General features: G+C 32.8%; 1 protein-coding gene and 1 pseudogene across 1 annotated transcript; both read left to right on the forward strand.

The window, feature by feature from the left end:
* The first annotated feature begins 2,335 nt into the window (after positions 1–2,335).
* LOC131870132 (subtilisin-like protease SBT4.14) lies at positions 2,336–6,191 on the forward strand. Its single transcript, XM_059215814.1, has 11 exons — positions 2,336–2,428; positions 2,521–2,627; positions 2,721–2,818; positions 3,095–3,241; positions 3,356–3,461; positions 3,584–4,112; positions 4,189–4,292; positions 4,406–4,636; positions 5,092–5,203; positions 5,350–5,563; positions 5,647–6,191. The coding sequence occupies exons 1-11, from the start codon at positions 2,336–2,338 to the stop codon at positions 6,189–6,191; spliced, it is 2,286 nt and encodes a 761-aa protein (XP_059071797.1).
* A 7,427-nt stretch (positions 6,192–13,618) lies between these two features.
* Positions 13,619–17,538, forward strand: LOC131870133 (cucumisin-like; annotated as a pseudogene).
* Positions 17,539–20,005: the final 2,467 nt, after the last annotated feature.

The raw sequence follows: 20,005 nt of genomic DNA on the forward strand, positions 1-20,005 counted from the left end.
CATATGTACATGTACATATACACATATGTATACGTATATGTATATGTACATGTACACATATGTACATGTACATGTACATGTATATGTATGTGTGTGTGTGTGCGCGCGCGCGTGCACTAGGATTTGGGTTTCCTCCAAGCAAATATGGTTTTTGGTTGAAGAAGAAGCTCAGCCAGGGATGATTTATTTCATATTAGTATCATATGCAAGATGCCAAAAGTAAATGTTAGATTTCTTAAAGATGTTTAATCAAAGATATTTTGACCTAGCAGCAAGATTACTGGAAACATCAGATGGATCATTGAGTCAAGATGTAAAACAAGGAATGAAGAGAACTCTATTTTGTTTCTAGTGTATCAGATTCTGAAACTTTACCTAACTTTATGCTTTTGTTTCCTACTCATTGCGATGCATTTAGAAGTGATACTAATGATATTATTTGGAGAAAGAACATAAACTTTGACCTTTCATTATCTTTTTGGGCTCAAGTAGCTATCTTTGAAAAATAAACGCAGAGATGCCAAAATTGAAACTAATATGGAAGATGAAGACTACAAATTCTTTCTTGAAAACATTATTAAGGATGATGTATCCTATGATTTTTAGTTGAAAAAGACACAAGACGGAGGTGAAGCATTTATCAAGTGTGAAGAAGAAGAAGATGGACAAAGGATGCATCAATCTTTGGGTGTTAATATTTTTTAGCATATACCTGGACATAATAAACATAAATAATCATAAAACAAACCAAAAGAATGTGCAAAATATGATGGTATTTGTCTAATAAAACAAGAAGTTCTATGATAGTCCAAACAACGTGACACATTACTTTCTTTCTAGCACCTCAATATAAATCATGCATTACATTTTTTCTATTATTATCATTTTGTCAAATGCTTATGAAATCAATGTTGATGGTTTAATTTTTATTTTTATTTTGGTTTTTGATGGAGAAGCTCACAACAATCAGAAGCTCCATGATGCAACAACTAAAGAGCTTACAATGCTATTCCCATACTTATAGTGTTTGAGGCAATTTCTATTTTTTTGCGTTCTGCAATTGACTCGTTAATTGCCTTTCATTAAAAAACATTTGATACCATGCTTAGATTTTGTAAACATTTTATAGTAATTTTGAATACTAGTTGTTAGCAAGCTACAAGCTACAATGGGTTGTCATATTTGTGCCAATAGCATTCTATTTTGAATGTAGTTTTTCTATGTTAAGTAGTTATAAAGTTTCTCTTAGCTACCTTTCTTGTGCAAATATCAATTGCCAAATATTTATAAACTTATATTACATAAATAGAAAGAACTTTTCTTTCTTTAAGATGGTTTTATTGAATTTTTTCAAGGCATAAGCATTTATACAAAATTAGATTTAGACTATAAATAAGATACTATGTCAAATTTTAACTAATAGAAAAACAAGTTTAATCATTTGACTTCCATTGATTGTTTTTAATCATTATTAATTTTTATTTATAATTAAGTCTATTTTGATTGAATGTTTTAGTACAATTGTGCAATCTTTTGAAGCTTGGCCATGATAATGGTTTAACTCATTTGTTTACTGTATGCTTATATAAATCTAGCACATTCTTTCATCACATATTTTTAATAACTTGTGCCTATTAAGGATAGCATGAGCATGAATGATAAGTTCTCATGATTTATCTTTTACACTTGTTATCTATGTTGATTATATGCATAATAAGTCCTACCTTTCTTAATACTCCATCCTCTCGTAGATTAGCTTGAAGTCAACACGTTCTATTGCAATAACTTAATGTACATCCTAATTCTATATATGTGATACTATCATAGTTTTTTAAACACATTCTCATCACCTTACCTCTTGTTAGAACATAAAGACCTAAAAAACTATCACAAAACCACATAACATCAATTGTTAAGCTCCTTATGAAATCTAAACATGAAGCAATTCTTTATTCTCAAAAGAAACAATAACTCACTAGTTCTTAGCAAATGACAGGGACTCCATTGTATCACACCTCTTGTTTTATGTTGGATTCTTTAATTGAAAATTATTATTATTTTATAAAGGAAAACGTTATTGTATTTTATTATTATTGTTGTTAACGTTATTATTTATTGGCCGACCAATAATTTCAATGAAATGCCTCGTTAAACTCACGACGGAAGAACTTAAATTCTTTGTTCGTACTCGTATTTCGTTTCACACTTTTCAAGACAAAAAGCCACCTTAGTATTATCAACATTTTATTTATTTATTACACACTAGAGTAGTATAAATTGATGGCCTGTTTCATTACATTCTGAGATACAGTAAAAAAACATTACTAACCTTTTGATGGCAAGTACAGTCATAACCCATCTTCTGTTTCCCTTGGCTTTTCTCGTTATCCTTTTCTCCACAGCTGCTTCTCGTCAATTGAATGAAAAGGTAATATCTTAACTCTTCTTCGATAGTAAATAACTTCATCTCCCTCTGTTTGGATTGCTACTGACTGAACATTTTATTCTCTGTCAAATCAGCTTTATATAGTGTACATGGGTGATGTTCCATCCCCAGATATACAAGATTACTCCCAAACAGCAGCAACTGCATCTCACCTCTCATTGCTTCACTCTCTACATGGAAGGTTATTACATAGTTCTTTCTTCTTGTATGCTTCACTCTCTACATGGAAGGAGAAATATTTTTCTAATTTTGTTTTTGTAATATTCTTGTTAAGCTATGAGGCAGCACAGGAATCTTTTGTTCATAGCTATTGGAAAAGCTTTAACGGATTTGCAGCTTGGCTTTCCTCATCTCATGCCCAACACCTCTCAAGTAAGATTACCCCAAAAATGGATGCTGTATTTAACAGTGTGCTCTGTAGGAATTTTTAGAATGGTGTCGAGATGAATTATAATGATAATGGGATGAATTGCTTATGAATTGGAAATTTAAAATACCCAATATATGCTGAGAAGGATATTGCATCTTAATTAGAAATTTGGCAACCAGGATATTAGTAGTAGTTACTAGAAATTCGTCTTTGTTTTCCAAATGTATTATCATTTTATTTTCAAATAATGAGTTGAAAGTCTTGTTTGTGAATTACAGACACAGATGGCATAGTTTCGGTCTTTGAAAGCAAAAAGGCCAAACCCTTAACAAGTAGATCATGGGATTTTGTGGGACTCCCTCTGTCTCAGCAAACCAATGATTTGGAGTATCAAAGTGACGTAATTGTTGGCGTTCTAGATACAGGTATAACAAAAAATAATAGAGGCTTCATTGGTAGCATAGAACAGACACTAAAATGGTTTCACAAGATTCTCAAAGTAATTCTGAAGAAATATCTCTTACGCAATTTGAGTGCAGGGGTATGGCCAGAATCGGAAAGTTTCGATGACAAGGGATTGGGTCCCATTCCCTCAAAATGGAAGGGAGTGTGCCAGACAACACCCGACTTCAAATCCTGCAATAAGTACTAGAACATTCATTCGTGCTACTTCTGGAACTAAATCCTTTTACCATCAAGAAATGATGTAGAAAATAATTATTTTTGAGATTTTATCGTGGTGACAAATGTATTTAATTATTTCCCAGGAAAATAATAGGTGCAAGCTTTTATAATAAAGGCTCTGGATCTGAACCAGAGGCTGGTGAGTTCATCTCTCCAAGAGATTCAGATGGCCATGGAACACACACTGCCTCCACAGCGGCTGGAAGCATTGTCAAAAATGCCAGCCTTTTTGGATTTGCCCAAGGAGACGCGCGTGGAGGAGTACCTGGCGCAAGGATTGCTATATACAAGGTTTGCTTTTCAGATTGCAGTGACGTAGATATTCTTGCCGCATTTGATGATGCAATCCATGATGGTGTGGATATTATTTCTGTTTCGATTGGTTATTCAAATGGAGGATTCCTTCCCCCACTTAACTACTTTGAAGATAGCATTGCAATTGGAGCATTCCATGCAATGAAGAGAGGAATCTTAACATCAAATGCTGCTTGTAACGATGGATCTGTGGGAACTGTTTGCAATTATTCCCCTTGGTCCTTGACAGTGGCTGCAAGCAGCATTGATCGCCAATTCAAATCACAACTTAATTTGGGAAATCAAACGTCCTTCGAGGTAAATCAAATATCATTGTCATCCACTCATATTAAGTGATCAAAATTCTAATGAGTTGAGTTTAATGGTGTGATAGGGGCGTGCTATAAATACATTCACAATGGAGCAGCCTTGGTATCCTTTAGTATATGGAGGAGACGCTACTAATGTTTCTGGCGGATTTTCATCACAGGACTCAAGGTGAAATGCAGAACATCATCACATGAATTTGATAATGAATTACTTTTTTAAATTACATTTGCTCATTTGTTGAAATCAAAGCTCGCCATTTGTATGATTATGAATATGGTCAGTGGTTGCAAGTTATATTCCCTGGATCGCAGCTTAGTTGAAGGAAAAATAGTACTTTGCTACTTAGCAGACCCATATGATCTGCCCGATGGTGGAGTGTATGTCTCTGGAGGGGCAGGTGCCATAATAATGTACGATCCAATGAATGATACAGCTTCCTCGTTCATCGTCCCAGCTACACTTATATTTAACAAAGAGGGAGAGGTTATCAGATCTTACATCAACTCCACAAGGTAAATGCATGAATGAAATGAATTACTTTTTCCCCATAAAAATTGCGTTTGATGGAGTAGAAAGTCATCTAGGACTTCTAGTAATTGAATTAGACCACAATCCAACAAATTCATGAACGGCACTACCTAATAGGCACAATCTATTGGGTTGTGGTCTAATTTATTTACTAGACGCCCCTTCGAGATATAATATTGTTTTACTCTAAAATTGGTTAAAACGTTTGATTGCCTATTCAAGATCAATAAAAAATGAAACAAATTCTGACATTCAGAAACATTAAATCTATGGTACAACAAAAGAAGCTGAAATCAAAAGCCTTTATTATATGAGTGTAAAAGAGCCCTAAAGTGGACAGTTCAATAACAAAATGAAAATTGAATATGAAATTTCAAAAAAAGAAAAAAACCAAACTTTAAGACACTGCTTATGTTTTAATTCCAATACATTTCATTAGCTCTCCAACGGCAAGCATAGAAAAAGGTGTGGTTCGGAATGATTTACCTGCACCTATAGTGGCTTCATTCTCATCAAAAGGTCCCAACCAAATCACACCAAATCTTTTGAAGGTGAGAAAACTAAAATATCTGAATGGTATTTGAAAATTGATCTTAATTAACAATTAAACTTGACATATATATCAGTGGCTCACTCTCAAAAAAAAAACAAAAAAAAACATTTAAACTAATCCATTTATATCATATTTCCTTGACAGCCTGACATCACCGCACCCGGTGTAGATATTCTAGCAGCTTGGTCAAAAGCTGCACCAATGACCACAAGTCCTTTGGACAAAAGAGTTGTGGATTTTAACATAGTTTCTGGAACATCCATGGCATGCCCTCATGCCACAGGAGCAGCGGCCTATGTCAAGTCATTTCATCCTGACTGGTCTCCTGCTGCTATCAAATCTGCTCTCATGACCACAGGTGGGTATCCATTTCATAACCCAAAAATTGTATATAATCTTATTTCTTTCTTATCTATGCTCACAATTTAATTTGTGATTCAGCATCTACATTCGATGCAACATTAGAGGGCAATCGTGCTGGGGAATTAGGATATGGTTCAGGGCAGATTAACCCCCTCAAGGCCATCAATCCGGGGCTTGTGTATGAAGCTGACGCAAAATCCTATATCAATATGCTATGTAGCCAAGGATACAATGAAACATCTTTACGTTTGTTGACAGGAGAATCTGTCACTTGTTCTTCAAAATTATCTGAAAATGGAGTATGGGAACTTAACTATCCTTCCATGATGATTGTTAGGGATGTAAGTGAGCCCATTTTTGTTCAATTTCCAAGAACAGTTACAAATGTAGGACCTCCAAAAGCTACTTACCAAGCCAAATTAGATGCGCCCCTTGGAATGAACGTGACAGTGGAACCAGATACACTCTCTTTCACGTCCTCCAATCAGAAGATGTCATACAATGTGAAAATTGAAAGTCGGGTTGTACCAGATGATTATGCTTTACTATCAGGTGCACTGACTTGGAGCTCTGGCAATTACAGTGTGCGCAGCCCCATTGTTGTATATTATGTGAAACAGTAAGATAATTATGGCATCTATGGGCAATTAAATTGTCTTAGGACGTAGGTGCATTTTATGAAAGCAGGGTTTGTTTTCCAATGTCCTCGTAAAGGGTTGGAGGGTGTTTATTTTGTTAATATATTAGATTTTTATTGTGGACATTCAAGTATAACCTTTCAAGTTGTAATTTTTTCTTTTTACAGATTACTTAATCTTTTTAGTTTTCATGTGATTTTAAAAAAAAGTAGATTTTATGTTGTGATATTTTATCTTTGGATAAATAGTTTTTAAAGTATATGTTAAAAAGGAGCTTATATTGATTTCATGTTAGTATGAAAAACAGACTGTATTGATCTTATATTATTGTTTAAATAAATATATTTGTAAATTTGTAAATTGCACATTAAAAACATAATATTAGTATTAAACAAAGATTACATATAAAATAAACTTCTTAATAATGATAAAATTTTCTAAAATCTATTTTCTATGTTTTTAGTCATTGATAATTAGACATGCAATGAAGAACAATTCATATAATATAATATTAATTGGATATAAATTCAAAAGATGAACTAATTTTTAATTTTTAATTTACTTGATTTCATCTTGAAAATGTATTGATGGCAGTACACATGTTAATTTAATTGAACATGCACGATGACAAGATTGCTTTTCTTGATAATGTCAAGATTGATTTCTGGTTACCACTACCACACGGTTATCTCATAATGTGTATTTAGCAGTACCGATACATTTTAAAATACCCTTCGTTCAATGGTTCTAGTAAATTACATAAGTAGCATTGAGAGATTAGAAAAACTCTATCATTGTAGATCATGTAAAGTACACTACTGGTAATTAGTAATTAATTTAAATGTTATAAAAAATCACTTATTTTTACAAAGAAGTGATTTCTTTTCTATTTTCTTTTTTTAATTCATCTTTTTAAGGATTATAATCTTTACATATTGGTTTCTTTCTAACATTATTATAAATCATAAGTACATAGGCATATATAATCGATTGGACATAAATAATCATTGTTTTGAATTATAATCATATGATTTATTGGTTAATAGTTCTTACAAATACGTGATTGAGTATTGTTGTCTATGTATTCTCCATATCTCCATATCACCAGATGTTATAGTTTGATATATATCATAGGTCTATTTTTGTATGAATTCTCTCAGCTACAGATCTATTAGATTTTGAGTTTGTATCTAGCAGTCAATGTATGGAGCTGTAAGAGGATGTAAGAGCAACAAAATGTGATGGCAACTTTGAAGAAGCTGAAGTTCAGATTGTTAATGTAATTTTTGAATCTAACGAATCTATAAAACTTTATGTGTGTTTTCTTCCTATTTTGTACCCCTTTTTTCCTACATGTGGTATCAAAGCTTGGTTGGTTGTATTTGTTGGGAGTAAAGGATCATTGATAGTTGCTCCAAGTTGTTTTCTACAAGGATCGTGGGCATTAGAGGAGGAAAATTTTCTATTGTTAATGTAGCCATCAGCCAAAAGAAGATTACAGCTAAAAGGAAAGGTTGCTAGTCAAAGATTGAGAAGGTGCACAAAATTGTCAAGTGTGTGAGCAAGGTAAGTTTTTTTTTTGTTTCAATGGGAAAAGCTGATAGAGTAAACAAAGAGAAAACAAATTATTTGGAAGAAGAATTGAAGGAATGTAAGAAAAGAATTTGATAATGCTTTTAAAAGAGATAATTATAAAAATGTAAACTTTCTTTTGCATGATAATTGTGAGCTTGAAATTTTCTGAAGAAAGTAAAAGAGGAAAATGAAGAGAAGAAAAATTAATGTTGTTTAATGAGTTGGAAGAGAAATTGAAGAAAGTAGAAGAGGAGAATAGTCTATACAACAAGGAAATATCAAAATTAAATGAAGAGAATGAATGTTTAAAGTCAAAAGCATTGGGCCACGACACTTCATATAGTACAAAATATTCGTGTTCATCATTTGATAAGTGTAATTTTATTAAAGTCATTGTGATAAAGATAAGCATGTTAATGAGTCTGAAAATATTGTCAGAAGTGATGAGATTAACAAAAGTTGTTTTCAAAAATTTGGTTTGAATATTATGGAGAAAATGGATTATAAAGGTAAAGGATTGGGAAAACATGAAAAAGGAATCAAAGAGCTCATTCAACCAATAGAGATGCCAAAATATGAAGGGCTTGGATATAGAAAAGGTGAATTGATGTTCAACATGATATATGTTTAAACAAATCACCAAAAAAAGAAATAAATCCAGTGTTCTCTTGCAACAAAGAAAGTCACATTAAAGACATGTGTTGGGATCTACATCCTTGTAAAATTTGTGGTTTAAGAAATCATTCTAAAAAAATGTGTTGGAACAAAGAATGGAAGAACATGAACCTATGACAGCGTGTATAAAAATGGATTGTGGATGGACCTATGGATCTGGTTGGGAAGAGCTTACAAGTATGTTCAAAAGGTTGTACAAATGTTCATATGTGAAGACTAATAGAAGTCATGAAAGGTTTGGATGTTAAAAAAAAATAACAAGTGTTTTCAGTAAAAATAAATTATTGTCTAGCAAGACATTTACAGATTGTGAAGATATAGAAAGTTCCCGGTTGATATTTTGAATATTTGAGATTGTTGCGGTAGGGAGAGAATCCAAATGAATGGTATCATTATTAAGAGTTGGAAATGGTTTAAAGGAAAGATTTCAAAGTCTAAATAATTGATTTGGAAAGGGACACAAGAAGACAATAGTCTAGAGAAAATAAATTTGTGAATGTCGCAACATTTATGGTAGTTGTGATTAAGGGGGAGTGTTAGAGATAGTAATCTCAACTACCCCAACCATGTAGTCAGCTCTGTATCATCAGTTTGCAAGCATATCTACAACATTAAAGACAAGGATTCAAGTAGATCTTCAGTTGGATTTGCATTCTAAAAAACATTATTTTAGATGCAAGATTCTATATGTTTCTTCCAACTATCTCCAGCTTCCCGAAATATTTAAAGACCTCCATAAAAAGAGGCACTTGTAACCAATCTATAACCAATGAATAAAGATTTGGCTTTCATTTTGTATTTTGATTGCCCTATTTTGTTATGCTTTGTTTGTTATCTACTCCCCTGTTCCATCAAGTCTTCCTTGATTTTGGTAGAGTCGTGTATTAGAATAAAGTTTTAAAATGAAGTTTCATGTAATTTCAACTAAATTTATTAAAAGTTAGAGTTTTATTTTCATGTTATAAATGTTTTTTTTTAAATTTATTTCTCATCAAATAAAGCTATTTAAAGTAATTTCTCTTTTAAAGTACTTTTTATAATCTTAAAATTTAACTTTCAAGTTATTTTTTTAAGCTTTGAAAATAAAATTTGTAATTAGATTTTTTAAAATAAAAATTCTTTAAATTCTTTCAATTTTCATTCATTTGTATTTATTTAACATGTTATGTTTTATTTTTTTTGAAAATTACATTTTGAAGTTTTTAAAACTAAAACAATATAGTTTATATTTAAAAGATTCTTAAATTAAGGGTGTGTCATTTAAAGTCTTTTAAATAAAGGTTTTTTAATTTTAATCATCATAATTTCATATACACATTTTTTCAATGTGAGTTTTAAAAATATATATCTAGTTTTAATTCAAAATTTATAAAATAGCGAAAAAGATATTTTAAATAGAAAGGTATAATATTTCACTCTTGTTTAAGCAAAGGGGGTATTTTTTTCCTTTCCAACTAACCTCTTTGGTTCAGTATTTTGTAATGATATAAATATAAATTTAAATTTATGCTAAATTATAATTTATTCAAGTATTATGCGTCCTCTCAAAATATTGCCTTAATGAGTATTTGATTTCAATGATTGGCATGACATGCTAACAATATTTTCTTGATGCGAAAATTCTAATATGGTATTATACCATGTAGATTTGTATGCACTTTGATGCATGTTTTGGTAAGATGTGTTAGGATCCCTTTCTACAAGGTTAACCATGGAGGGCACTTTAGCTGCACCTCATTCATTGTAACCTTTTTGGGACCCACAAAGAATACCTCCATTCAAATCATGGTATGCACTAACATTTGGTGATGATTATGAACTTGGATCTCTTTTCTTCATGGTAAGGATCAAGTTATTGATTTTTTTTGCAAATTTATTATATATATTGAAAGGAAATATGGTTCTAAACTCATAATTCTTCTAAGTTGATCATTATGAGGTATATGGCAATAATCCTTTCAATGGTTCTTTCAATGGCACGAAAGCCTTTTACCATCCTTGTTTTCTAAGTTTTTCCATGTATATAAAGTTTAAATGACCATATCTTTCATGCCAAATTCTATTTTCTTCATTTACATGTGTTAGTAGTAAAGTATAATTTGATTTAGCAACAAAGCCATAAAAGTGTACAGATGAGATTGATAATCAACCTTACCAATAGCAATTTTGGATTTGTCTTTCATGTCAAATATGCTCATTAAATTTGGGGTGAATTCAACTCTCCTTCTGGTGCTACAATACATCATTCAATATGAAAAAAAGGATTGATAGAAAGCTTTGGAATGTGTAGGTAATTCTCAAAACTACTAGTTCTAAGCTCTACCCTTCTTTGTCTAGTTTCCTCTACTAGAGAGTTATCTCTCATGAGAATATGAGTACCTTCATATGGTTTTAAAGATGAAGGAGAATCTTTTGTGGTTAGCATGTCCTGTCAATCTCCAAAGTCTATGATCCATGCATATGGAGAAAAATCAATAAAAATTAATGTATGTGCATTACCTCTTTGGTGCTTCTTCTTCCTTCTTTTTATTGGCACTTTTTTGAATGAAGTTACCTATATTATTCTACTAAAGTGTCTGCAACATGAGATCAATGATCTTCTTCATGCATGGTGATTCTAGACGGTAACCACAGTTGCAATAGCTACACTTTGATTTTCCATTTTTGTCCTTCTTTTCCTTCCATCTAGTACATTCATTTAGATTTTTGAGATTGGCTCCGTTTTTAGGATCTAGTTCCTTCTTTCCTTTGCCTTTGGATTTCTGATTGGATTTCAAATTGTTCTTCCCACTTGCATGCACAAGAAGTGCATTATCTTTAGAGTTTTTCAAGGTACAAATCCTTATGAGCTTATCCTACTCATGAATTAGAGCCTCAATAAAAGCATCAAGTGTGGGTATCTTCCAAGTTGCTCTTGTTGTAAGCTTGGCTATGTAAAAAGTGAAGACAAATACAAGATATTTTAGATCCAATTTTGACAAAATTGTAAGAATTAATTGATTTTCTTGCGTGAATTTGTCAATTTAGTATCCTTTTAGTTCAATTAATTAAGTCTTTAACTTTGTGAAGAAGTTTTCAAGATTTTTAAAATTGCTTGGATCTAATGAGTTGAGCTTATTTTTAAGTATGTGACCCTGCATCTCATCTTGCTTTCAAAAAATAGTCTCCAACATAATCCAAACCTTGTTTACAGATGTGCAAGCATCGACATGAAACAACAATTCTAGCCACATGGATAAGCATAGGAGACTGAAAGCCTCATTCATGTAGTAAAAATATTTGGATTTTTTAATTGCAGAATTTGGTTCAATGTTTGTTGCCATGACTATACGATACAAGTCTCTACTTTTGAGTTGAAGCAGAATCTTTTGATTCCATTGGAAATGATTGTATGGTGTGAAAGTAGAAAAGACTATAAATTCCATTCTTTCTAGCTCCCGTAAGGTTTGATACCATGTTAAATTTTAAGAACCTACATAAGATAGTATGATCTAGATGAAAAAAATAAGAAAAGAACTTACAAATTAACAAAAGAAAAATTGAGAAGAAAAAAAAAAGAAAACTATTTCATTAATCACAAATTAATGAAATAACAATAAATAAAGCTTATGTGAAAGCTTAGAACAAAGAAAAAGACATAAATAAAATTATTGACCTTTGTTAACTTACATTAAAATAAGCAACATTAGCTTTTTCATTCATGGGAATAAAGCAACGATGATCATCCATAGGATGGATAAAAAGAGCTTTGTTAAACAATAGAAAAAAATTGGTTACTTGCGCTAACACAAAGACCAAAGAGCCTCCCTGTTTGATGGCTTTGGACTCACAGAGTCAACAATAGGGACTTCAAGTAGCGGGAAATCAACATTCAATTCCTAATTGCTCCCATTTAATTCGTCTTTCAATAACCCATCACTCAAAGCCTCCATAATCTTCCGAGAAGTATGAGGGAGTGGCACACTAGCCTATGCTCATTAATGACTTCTCACCACCAAAAGCAATTCTATCAAACCAATATAATAGCAATTGATATCAAAAAAATATGAAAATAAATAATATTAATTAAAATAAAACGGTAAGAAGCAAGAACCTAAGTCCATATAATAGAAACCATTTCAAACCAAAAAGAAGACATCCAATCAAACAATCGGATATTGCAAGAATCAGAGTAATGAAGAGGACAAAGAGCACCAAGAGCGACAAAGGAAACCAATCTAAGATCCTTGAGCAATTGCAGAAGCACTCAGAGCCGAAGATGGAAGATGACCTTTTACCTCCCAAAGAGCACTTGCATTCACCTTTGATCAAATTTTTTAATACAACATATAACTTTTTCAAACTTTTGTACTGATATTTCATATAATTACTCTTTACTTATTTACTAAATATATTCTTGTCTGTATACAAGAATTTAAAACCTCTGTTAATTCTCCTCTTAATTCATCCCAAAAACTACTTAACACCTCTTTTTTCAATAATCATCGAATTCGAAATCAGATTATGGTCCTCTCCTTCTCTCACTTAGAGTTCATATATTAATTCTTCCCAAAAACTAAACATATTTTTCCATAGTAATCATCGAATTTGAAATCAGGATATGGTGCTTTGCTTTCAGTGGTAATCGTTTGTTTATAATAGTTTCCCTTTCTTAAATTGAAATTCAGTTTAAATTCGGGCCATTTGTGTGTGGTTGATAATATTAGGAATGCGACAAATGTGGGTATAAATTCAAACGACCTTGGACCGACGATTCAATCGATGATTTCAGCCTTGGCGCCTTCTCAAAACTTGTTTGTATTAAGAAGACAACGGCAAATACCGCATTCTATTATTGTTTTCGATTATTGCTTTCCATTGTTTTCTGTGAAACGCCTCGGAGTAACGTGGTGCAAGACAATGTTTTACTTATATATTACAAACGAGAGTTCATAATAGATGGCCTCTTTCATTGCATTTTGAGACCTCTTCATGGCAGGCACAGTGATAACCCATCTTGCGTTTCCCTTGATTTTTCTCCTTATCCTTGTCTCCACAGCTACTTCTCAATACTTGAATGTAAAGGTAATATCTTCATCTCCCTCTTTTTGACATGTTACCCCTCAAAAATGTTTTACTGACTGAACTTTTTTTTCTTGCCAAATCTGGTTTACATAGTGTATATGGGTGATATTCCACCCCCAGATATACAAGATCACTCCCTAACATCAGCGACTGCATCCCACCTTTCATTGCTTTACACTCTACTTGGAAGGTTATTACATAATTATTTCCTCTTGTATGTCCACTCTGTTGTTCTAAAGAAGAACTATTCTTCTAAATTTTATTTTTTCAATATGCCTGTTAAGCCATGAGGCAGCACGGGAATCTTTGGTTCATAGTTATTGGAAGAGCTTTAACGGATTTGTGGCTTGTCTTTCTTCATCTCATGCCCAACATCTCTCAAGTAAGATTGCCGCTGTACTTAACAAAAAACAATTGTAAGAATTATTAGAATGCGGTAGGGATAATATAATGGTGGACATATAATAGTTTGTTTCATAAATATAGTTTGTGTGCAGTAGACATGTTTCAATATTGACCCATGCCATGCTTGTTTGTGAATTATAGATACAGTGGGTGTAATTTTAGTGTTTGAAAACAGAAAGATTGAACTCTTGACAAGTAGATCATGGGATTTTGTGGGATTCCCTCTATCTCAGCAAACCAATCATTTGGAATATCAAAATGACGTAATTGTTGGCGTTCTAGATACGGGTATAAAAATAACAATAGAATCTTCATTGGTGCTATAGAATAGATAGTAAAATGGTTGCGTATATATCTCACATTAGCGTTACATATTTATTCTGAAAAAATCTCTAAACCAATTTAGATCAATTTGACTGTAGGGGTATGGCCGGAATCTGAAAGTTTCGATGACACTGGATTGGGTCCCATTCCCCCAAAATGGAGGGGTGTTTGCCAAACAACGCCCGACTTCAAAGCCTGCAATAAGTACTCTCATCCGTGCAGTAACACTGTAGACAATAATTCTTTTGAGATTTTGCCATGCTGACAACTGAATTTAACTGTTTCCTAGGAAAATAATAGGTGCACGCTTTTATTATAAAGGCTTTAGATCTCCACTACCAGCTGGCGAGTTCCTCTCTCCAAGAGATGCATCTGGCCATGGAACACACACCTCCTCCACAGCTGCTGGAAGCATTGTCAGAAATGCCAGCCTTATGGGATTAGCCCAAGGAGACGTACGTGGAGGATTACCTGGCGCAAGGATTGCTGTATACAAGGTTTGTTGGTTAGATTCTTGAAGCGATGTAGATCTCCTTGCAGCGTTTGATGATGCAATCTATGATGGTGTGGATGTCATCTCTGTCTCAATTGGGCATGGTTTATCCATGTATTACCCACTTGACTGCTTTGAAGATAGCATTGCAATAGGAGCATTCCATTCAATGAAGAGAGGAATCTTAACATCAAATGCTGCATGTAACGATGCCCTTGAGGGATCTGTTTGCAATTATTCCCCATGGTCTCTGACAGTGGCTGCAAGCACCATCGATCGCCAATTCAAATCACAACTTGTCCTGGGAAATCAAATATCTTTCTAGGTAAACCAAATATCATTGTGTTCAACTGATATTAAGTGAGCAAAGTTCTAATGTGCTGAGTCTAATGGTTACGTAGGGGCATGCTATAAACACATTCACAATGGAACAGCCTTGGTATCCTTTAGTATATGGAGGAGATGCTGCTAATGTTTCTGGGGGGTTTTCTTCACAGGACTCGAGGTGAAATACATACTACATCACATGAATTGATAAAAAATTAGTTTGTTAAATTAAGTTTTCTTATTTTCTTGAACTCAAATCTCTCCATTTGTATGAATGTGAATTGGTCAGTGGTTGCGGGTTCTATTCCCTGGATCGCAGCTTAGTTCAAGGAAAAATAGTGCTTTGCAACTTAAAAGATGGCAGTAATCAGCCGGATGGCGGAGTGTATGTCTCTGGAGGGGCAGGTGCCATAATAATGTATGATTACTTCAATGATACAGCTTTCTCGTTCATGGTTCCTACCACAGTTATATCAACTGAACAGGGAGAGGCTATCAGATCTTACATCAATTCTACAAGGTACGATGCATAGATAATAATAAATCACTTTTGTCATCATAAGGTTGCGCTTGATGGACTAGAAAGTCATCCTAGGACTTCAACTAAATAAATTAAGAACATCTTTAAGCCAAAAGTAGTATGCCGATAGACCAAAACCCAATAGATTTATGAAACCTCATTAATATTTACGTATTGATCTCGCAAAAATATCTTTATTAGCTGATGGGGAGTTGGTATTTAACAACTGGCTGCAGCCTGTGTAGTCTCGTGCTCAGCCTAAAGAAAAGATGTGTCTGAGTGAGTCCCTTTAAAAGCTTCTATTACGAAGGCTTAGGGTGGTTGAGCCATTTTATGTTTAGAAAGATTTTACAGGCTTAGGGTGGTTTAGTGCATTATTCATACAAAGATCATCTAAATATAATAACTTTCTTATACGATTTATCTCTAACTGTGATCAGTAAAAGATTTGTGAATTAGTAAGCTGCCTTTAGAGTATGCCACGTTGATTCTAAGATCGCTTCACTTTAGGAGGATCCTAGATGCAGATGGTTAGGACTGTAGTGTTTGTTCTAGTGCCTAGCCGTATTCGCCCATTTTAGGTTATCCAGTGGTTATTAATTAAATCCAAAATTGATTAATAAGTTTGAACCCCAATTCAAAATCAATATAAAAAAAATCAAACAAATCTTGATATTTAGAAAAGTTATATTTATGGTACAATAATAAAGGCTGAAATTAATTTTTTTTCTTTTAATAGTTTCAAAACGCTCTGACATGGATAGTTTAGTAACAAAATGAAAATTCATAATAAAACCTTATTTGTAGTGAGTATGTCAGTATTTAGTTAAAATCATGATTCTCCATGCTCTAAGAGATGATTTATGTTTTCATTTCGTATATTTCATCAGGTCTCCTGTTGCAAGTATAGCAAAAAGTGTGGCTCGGAATAATTTACCTGCACCTATAGTAGCTTCATTCTCATCTAGAGGTCCCAGCCGAATTACACTAGACCTTCTAAAGGTATGAATAAAACATATATGTGATATGAATTTGAAATTTCATTTCCATAGGACCTATACTGATCTGAATTAACTACTAGACAAATTTAATCATCTCATTTGTCCTTGACAGCCTGACATCAGTGCACCAGGTGTAGATATTTTAGCTGCTTGGTCAAAAGCTGCAATAGTGAGCCAGAATCCTTTGGACAAAAGGGCAGTGGATTTTAACATAGTATCTGGAACATCCATGGCATGCCCTCATGCAACAGGAGCAGCTGCCTATGTCAAGTCATTTCATCCTGACTGGTCTCCTGCTGCTATCAAATCCGCTCTCATGACTACAGGTGGCTATCCATTCCACAACCCAAAAATTGTATACATTCATTTATTTTTCTTATCTATACTGACAGTTTAGTTTGTGATGTAGCATTTACATTGAATCCAACATTAGATGGCTATCAAGATGGAGAATTAGGATATGGTGCAGGGCAAATTAATCCCCTCAAGGCCATCAATCCGGGGCTTGTATATGATGCTGATGTAAATTCCTATATCAATATGCTATGCAGCCAAGGATACGATAAAACATCTTTACGTTTGCTGACAGGAGAATTTATCAGTTGTCCTTCAAATTTATCAAAAAATGGAGTATGGGACCTTAATTATCCTTCCATAATGGTTATTGGCAACGCAAGTGAGCCTGTTTTTGCACAATTTCCAAGAATAGTTACAAATGTAGGACCTGCAAAATGTACTTACGAAGCCAAAATAGATGCACCCTTTGGAATGAACGTGACAGTAGAACCAGATACACTATATTTCACATCCTCTAGCCAGAAAGTATCATATAACCTGAAAATTAAAAGTGAAGTTGTACCAGATGATTACACTTTACTATCAGGTGCATTGACTTGGAGCTATGGCAATTACAGTGTGAGAAGCCCCATTCTTGTCTATCTATTATAATGCGAAACAGTAAGATAACCATAAGATAACCATAGCCTCTACAAGTACCTATTCATTCGGCATCACTTCAAAGATAATGCCATTAAAACCAAAAGTAAATGTCCTTGGTGTAATTCATAGTTGTCGTTTTGCTTTTACTTATGTTGTGACGATATTTCCCAACTAAAAAATCGCCAGAAATTTGTCTCAATGGTCAACGTGGACCATTTAGAATGGAATTATCAGAGTGCTCTCGACGCAATTGAATGGTTCATATTATATTAAAACAAGACTCTATTTCAGAATATTTTGAAGAAGTGTTAGAAGAGGTTTAGTTTGATGGATTAGAAGGTTTGTTTTCCCTACGGCTATTCAAGATCAAATCTTAAAAGGATATTTAATATAGAATATTTTAAATTGATATTTAATATAGGATATCTTAAAATGATATTTAATAGAGAATTTTAAGTTGTTATAATTGGTATTTTATAGTTGGTTCCTAATGTAGCTATGGGTTCTAAATTAATGAACTGCTAACTTGTATATTTAGCTTTTCATAAACAATTTATAGTGTGCATGCTTGAAATGAACTTGTATCATTTTCATGTTAGTGGTAGAAAATAACTTATATTGGTCTCGTGTTATTGCTTGTATAAACAAGCATAATTGTAAATGAAATAATATTATATAAAACTTGATCACTACTATAATTGTTTTGCAATAAAGAGAGCAAGGTGAAGGAGAGAATGGTGAGGGTAGGTAAGACATGTAGATGAGGATAGTTTGACAGAAGAGTGAGAACCCTGTGTTGACAATACTTCCTAGCCAATCAATAATTGTTGTTTTAGATCCTATTAACACTCATACAAGACTAATCTCTTCATGGATACTAAGTCATATTATTAGTTTATTCCAGTCCCCTTTGATGAGGATGTTCTAATCTGCTCTTCTCAATAAAGTGCTACATTCAATCTTAAAATGTGAGTGGGTTATCCATGGCATTCTATAGATATCAATTCAAACAATCTTATCTTCTATAATAGCTTATATATTTATGTTACAAGAAGATAAAATTAATAATATCATTTGGAAAATTACTCTAAATACTATTTGGAAAGAAGCCTAATTCTTCTAAACTAACCACAATGAAGTTTGTGGTAGGGAAATTCTTGGCCTTGCCCTATGGACTTGTGCATCCATTGTATCTTTTTGTATGGACCCAATGCCATCTATGTTTGGCCTACTTTTATATACAAAGGAGGTCTTTTCATATTTTTGTTATGTATGCACCCATTGCTCCCATTGAAACAGCTCAATTATGGGAATGGATGAGACACAACCTACCTAGAGAAATTTTTAAGTACAAATTAGAAACAAATTCCTTCTAAGTATCTCAAAAATGGTAATAGAATGTGTTATGTAGCATATGCTTTCAGCCAAATCTTATATTATTTTTATATACATATATTACCTAAAATAGATTTTTAATTGTTACAATAACATATGATTGTTGCACCATTTAATCCAATTCTTGGGTACATATAGAGGGAACTTTTAATCTACTATAACTGCTTGTTATTTGAATTTTTTTTTGTTTTTTTCTAAAATAATGATTAAATTGGCTACCTTCTTACTTTAATTTGTTTTTGAATTCTATGGCATTGACCCTACCATTATCATTAATTTAGAGCAATGAGTGGTACAATTACCAACAAAATTATGTATTGTTAAAGGCAATAGGTGGTATAATCACAAAAATATTTATAAGAAACTAAGTTCAAAGGGTAGTATGATGGCCAATAAAATTATAGCAAATCAAGGGAAAAGTGTGGTATGATCACCAATAAAATTATAGGCAATTATGGATAAAGATTAACACAATGGACAATGCAATTATAGATATATTAGGGAGAAGATTTATTGTTACTATGCAATTATAGAAAAATCTTACTCACAAATTTGGATTTTTTTAGTTTTATCTAGTTTTCTTATTTTTGAAGTTTGGCTTAGGAAGACATATAGCCTTAAGGGATCACATTGGAATGTGTCCTATTTTCTTAAAATTTGACTCTAGAAATTTGAATTTAGTCAGTACTTAAATTGATATTTCGAGTTCTCAAAATTTTAATTTGAGGTGGGAGAGTAGCAAACCATGTGGAATTCTTTGTAATTTTCAAAACACTTTAAAATAAATGAAAAGGAAGAGAAAATGGCATTAGAAATTTTAATAGGTAGAGGGCACGACTGTAAAATATGGTAGCAACAAATTATTTGACAATATATCTAAGAAATTATTGAGTTTAGTAGTAGCATATTAAGGAGGTTCATGTTAACAAAGAGGCGTGATTTTTTTGAAATATAAATAAAAGGAAGAGGGGGAATAGAAAGGAATGAGGCCAAGGAGGATAGTGAAAAATAAAATAAAAAGAAGAAAGGAGAGATTGTGCATAGTAAATGAAGAGGATTTAAATTCAAAACTGTTATGTCA

Source organism: Cryptomeria japonica, unplaced genomic scaffold (assembly GCF_030272615.1).
Source record: "Cryptomeria japonica unplaced genomic scaffold, Sugi_1.0 HiC_scaffold_294, whole genome shotgun sequence".
Classification (NCBI taxonomy): domain Eukaryota; kingdom Viridiplantae; phylum Streptophyta; class Pinopsida; order Cupressales; family Cupressaceae; genus Cryptomeria; species Cryptomeria japonica.